Raw genomic sequence first — 5,732 nt, forward strand, 5'->3', positions numbered from 1 at the left:
GTTTATTTACTTTTTAATTTACAACTAATGTTCACATTAAATAAACAGAGAACAAGATAAAATTTTAAGTGTAAAAATAAATCACCTGTACTATTATTGGAAGAGTGACATGGTGTAAATATAATCTAGGTCCTATTATCTTTAGAGAATGTACAGTCAAGGAAAACTATGTGGTGTGGAATAGAGGCTCATTAAGATTTTAAACCTGTCATTATAATCTTAATACATTTTTTTCATTTTTCAGATGTTCAAAATTTATAATCTTATATGAATGACATTAACTGTATGACAGAGGATGGCAATAATAACAAAAACATTTTAAAACAATAATCTACACACAAAAATAACATACAATCCATAAACATAGTATTCACTATACAGGCACTTCCAACAAATGTTTGAAATGTTCTCATTTAAGCTTCCTAAGTGCCCATTAATTCATTTGGTAGTTTTAGGTTTCACTCTATATCAGTTACAATTTTAATAATACTAAAAGAATTTTCAATCAGGGGAAGTCAACAGCAAATTCTTTATAAAAAGAACTTCTTCCTTTATTTTGCCTGCTGCTACGCCGTTTACCAGAATCATCTTCATCATTTTCTTGGTGGAGCAAAGTTTTGGCATCAGGAGAGTCTGAATCACTTTTTGGACTTTCTTTCTTACTTTTCTTTTCTGAACTCTTCTGGACCTTTCCTCTTGGTTCCTCCTCATTATTGTCCTTACCATTAAGTTTTCTTTTACCCAGATTAGGCGTGGCCTTTTCGTTGCCAGATTTTTTATAGGGCAATGTGTTTTCCTTGGATTTTGGTGACTTTTTGGAAAACAGTTTGGCAACATTTATAAATCCATGATTCCGCTTCTTTTGTTGCATTGCAGAAACCGAAGTTGCAGTTTTCTTAGGTGATGCATTAGATCTGCTGTTTTCTAAATTTGAGCTTGAATCATCTGACTCACCTTCAGATTCAACCTTAGAAACTTTTTTCTCTTTAGTTTTCTTTTCTTCATTGAAAGTAACCTTCTTTTTATTTTGAATAGCTTTGTTGTTTTCATTGGGCTCAAGCCCAACAGGAGTTTCAATGCCTTTAAATGCCAGTATACTCTTGCGATGACTGTTCATGTGAGTGATGATTGACAGACTATCTTTCCTCACTACGTCACACATAACACATGGCAAATTTTTGGTTAGCTTGAAGTGAGTTTCAAGTTGATGAATATGCAATGCAAAGGGGTTGTGGAAAAGACACAAGCAGTTTCCACACATATGGGGGCTCATTCCATGGTTTGTAAAATATAAATGCCTCATAAACTTTTCAACAGATATAAAGTCTTTGTAGCATATGGTACAGGAACAGGATTGCTCATTAGCATCAGACTTTTCATTACCGTCTTTTTTATAATGAAAAAGAAATCCGCCATCTTCTCTAACAGTGAGTTCAATGTTGTAAGCAGTGAGTGATTTCACAAGGTTGATTAGCTGCTGAGAAGCTGTAGAGCCAGGCAGTGAGGTTAAAAATTTGTTGAGGTTAAAACTTTTGATACCATCCCCCATGTCAGCAAAGCGTGCAGGGATCTGGAAACCATGGATGGCCACTATGGAGTAATCTTTCGGCAGATCATCCTCTGGGCTGGGCACTTTTGTTTTGGGGGTTTCAGGTGTGTCTGTGGATTTTTTATCATCTTTCTCAGAGTCCTCATTTCCAGTGTTGTTGATTTTTCTCTGGTGTTCCTCGACTGCCAATTTACATAGTACTTTTAATGTTGGAGGCACATTGTCACTTTTAGAGACATCTTGATACGTTTCATTATTTGGTTCAAAAACTATACCACATAATGTTTCTGACTCTTCCTGCTTCTCTGATTCACCTTCAGTACAAGAGATTTTATTTCCTTTAATTCCCCTGGTCTCATTTCTAGCAAACTCACACAGTATTTCAGACACTTCTTGACTGTCATCTGAGTTTTCTGTCTGCACAAAGTAGCAGAGAGTGGAAGATAAATCTTCACTGTTTTTCTCAAAAGTTAAACAAAGTGTCTGGGAATTCTCATCCTGATGGTTCTCAGTCATTTTGTTGGCATCGTCAGACTTGTCAACAACATTCAATAGCAGATGTGATGTTCCATCCTCCACTGTGACACAGTTGCCTTCCTGCACACAGGCTACCACCTGCTGCTGTTGCTCTTCTGTCAGGTAGGCCACGTCACCTTCAACAGGACAGTGCAGGATTTCATGAGTTGATTCTGCACCGTTTTCTTCAACAACCACCACAACATTCTCTCTCCTAGCTTTGTTGCAGGAACATTCTACAATGCGACAGAAATTTTCTTCTGGGATTTCAAGATTAAGATTTGGGTTAATCTCTGCTTTGTGTTTGGTTAAGAGGTGGCTATCTACACTATGCTGCCATGACATAAGCAAATTACAGTTTACACATTTCCAAAGGAGTGGCCCAACCACAATGATAGCTTCCGCACTCATGGTAATAGACACTTCACATTTGATACAAGGGTGCTATAGATCCTGAATTTGATACAAGGGTGCTACAGATCCTGAAAAGATATTAAGTAAAAAATGTATTTACAATTGGCTCATAATTATACTTTTAAAAAATTTACATTTTGATGATTTAATGCAGTTTCTTTTATTGTGAGTCTAATGTAATTTCTTTATTATATGTGAACTCAATTCACATTATCAGTATTTAAAAATATTTGTAAACTATACACCCCGCCCCGTAAACATAAAAAAAGTGCTATTTAAAACTAATTGCAACTGATCCAAGAACAAGTAATGGCCTAAGCTATGGTACATTATAAGAGCAATTTTACAGAACACATTTATTAAACTCGTGGCAGGAGGTACCTCTGATCAGTAATTATAGTGCCTACTAGTTACTTAAAAGTTACTAGGCTTAAGTATTTAATTGACATAATTAATAAAAACATTTTTCTTTATTAAAGTAGGTATTGTAATTTTATATTACTGGTTTTTTATCATACTAGTGCTGCTTGTTGCGGGCTAAGTATGTGAAGTATTTTATTTATATTACTTGGCCTAAATATTACAAGTAGAGCCCAGAGAGTGTTGAAAAAATAAGTATATTTGGAACGACTTAGCATAAATTAGGCCCTATATGTTAAGCGCTAGGTTTATTTAAATGTTTTTTGCCATAGCAAACACAAAATGCAAAGTATAAGACATCTATTTTTCTATTTGATAGGATGCTTTTCTGCACTTGTAGATGCCTTAACCATCTTAACCGTCATAATATTTGTAAGTAGTAGCCTCCTTGGGTTTATGACCTCTATGTGTGTTTACTTTTATTAGGGTGTCGCCTAAGATTTTAAACTTCATTATTGTTCAAGATGACTTATTTAAACAATTAAAAACTACATTTATTTACCTTTAATTTGATACCAATTTTATTTATCAAATCTAACCAATAGCTTAGAAAATGATTTGTGAAAAATGCGTTTGTTTTTAAATGGCTACGATGATATGACTGATTTTCAGTGATACGGTGGGTTCGTTTTTTAAGGAGTGTTGTTGTGTCATGATTGACAGTTTACTGCCATTCAGCAGAAATGTATGATCTGCTAGATTTAACCCCATTCAAATACACGGCGGGCAAAATGGACGGGCTTAGTTTGCTGTTGTCTCGATCAAGTCATGTTTTATAGGTTTTGTTTTTACCCTGCATGATTTTTAAAACATTAATGACATTAGTTTAGTAGAAAGCAAGCTATAATTGTCTATAGTTTAGAATATATTTTCAGTAAGTTTAGAACAATATCAAATATCAAATTCACATTTTTCTTACTTTTATTATGTTCTGCTCGATATTCTCAGCGATTACACCAAAACAATGTACACTACAAATGGCAAGTTTGCATCAAACACTAATCGTCAATTGGTAAAACTAGACTGGTATTGTTGAATAATACGCAAAAATAATGATTTTAAGTATACATTTCTAAAATAATAATATCGTCGTTTTTGGCAGCCATCTTTACCATGACGACGGTAAAAAAATAGGTCAAGCGACAGGCTACTTTTATTTCTCGTTCTATACCAAAAAATTAATCAATGCATATAGCGCGGTCAACATTTGTGCTAAGTCTGGAAAATGTCTAGAAAAGTAAATGCTTGAATGGCTTTTAAAAAAGTCTGGAAAAAGTTAATTTAATTTTAGAAATAATACTTTTCCACAACAACCTTTGGTCTTCAGCGTGTAAACTTACTGTGTGGATGTGCTAAGACTATTTAAAATTGTTCTTTATTGAAAGAGTGATCGAGAATGGACACTGTGTTCCTCTCAATTTTACACACTATTTTTCATAAAAGTAGTCAGCATAGGTTGCAGCCAGTCATAAAATATTTTTTATTAAGTCTACAGAGTAACTGTTAGTGGGGCTGTAGACCAAACTATTTGATGTCATTTGTGGCTGTCTAGCTATTAGTGACTATATGGGTTGGGTTAAAATTTTAGCTAATAAACGTGACATCATATTGCTTTTACTCAACCCTACGGACACTGCTGCTACACATGTTTCCATAACAAACTACTTCTCCCCCATTTCAGTGAGCCCTACAGCTTGACCACTCAAGCACAATCAACATGCACTGTTATTTAAATTTATAATTTAATGTGGTTATTTTGAGTTTATTACTTTAAAAAAAAGTAGATCTACATCGTCTTTGGCAAAAAATGATGACAAAGGCCTACACTACTATGAATATCTGTTGCATTATTTATCAGAGAGGTCTAGATCTAGATCTAATTGTTTTTAAACATATGTTTCAATCGTTTGAAACGTTTAAAGTAAAGATAAACTTAAAATATAAAAATAAACTTGAAATAGTGAAATAGCCTACAGAGTTGTTTGTTTATTTTAGAAAACAGCTGCAATCCACCCCCATTTACATTCAGTATAGTATGCAGTTGTTTTTCATTTTTTTAAATTTTAAATGTAAGTAATGTGGAGGTCTACAATAGTCTACATTGACCCGAGCCCCCCCACCCCCACCCCGCCCCGTCTGAACCTGCTCTTCATTCAGTACTTGTCGGGTGGTAAGGTTGGTAATGGTTAGTTTGTTTAGCTAGAAATTCTATTCTAGAGTCTAGATCTAGATTCTAGATCATGTTGTTACTGGACTATTTTAATTATATCTAGATCTAGAATCTATTTACCAATATTATTTTAGATATTTTCTATAAAGAAAAATTGTAAACCTACTTATTATTTATTATTAAACAAAGAAATTTAGCCGCCAAATGTGGTAAGAGTACTTCTCTAGGATTATCCTTATTTTTCGTAAAAGAATATTACCTTCCAAATCAACCCTGTTTTCATTTCCTTAAATATATGGATTGTCTCCCCGAAATGTTTTGAATTTGACTGTTCTCAATAATAAATATGTTATCAATATGATAGATCTGTGTTACTTGTTGTTTTCTATTTTAAAATATAGATCTAGTAGCTATACCATACACACGCTGTCTTATTTCTTACTAATCATTTAGGATCTAATACCATTCTACAGCTTTGTGTTGATTTTAATTTTTTCAATCATATGTAATGGAGGTGGGGGGGGGGGGGGGGGGGCAGTGGCGGATTAAGGGGGGTGCTGAGAGGGCTGCAGCCAGGGGCCCCCGATTTTTAGGGGCCCCCAAATTTCCTTTTTAAATCATAGTAAATTTCCCTTTAAAGCTAAATTATTGGATTTTTTTTTT

The 5,732-nt window shown here is 34.1% G+C and overlaps 1 protein-coding gene across 1 annotated transcript; it reads right to left on the reverse strand.

Annotated features, from left to right (window-relative positions):
• LOC131947278 (uncharacterized) lies at nt 1-5,341 on the reverse strand. The gene is made up of 2 exons (XM_059308433.1): nt 5,236-5,341; nt 1-2,547 (listed from the first exon to the last, which is right to left on the reverse strand). Exon 2 carries the CDS (start codon nt 2,474-2,476, stop codon nt 506-508), a length of 1,971 nt encoding a protein of 656 aa, XP_059164416.1. The 5' UTR covers nt 2,477-2,547; nt 5,236-5,341; the 3' UTR covers nt 1-505.
• Nucleotides 5,342-5,732: the final 391 nt, after the last annotated feature.

Source organism: Physella acuta, unplaced genomic scaffold (assembly GCF_028476545.2).
Source record: "Physella acuta isolate Inbredline_101_S28 unplaced genomic scaffold, ASM2847654v3 ptg000591l, whole genome shotgun sequence".
NCBI classification, from domain to species: domain Eukaryota; kingdom Metazoa; phylum Mollusca; class Gastropoda; family Physidae; genus Physella; species Physella acuta.

Coding starts and splice junctions, on each gene's coding strand:
- LOC131947278 (XM_059308433.1), bottom strand. CDS start 2,476: ATGAGTGCGGAAGCTATCATTGTGGTTGGGCCACTCCTTTGGAAATGT.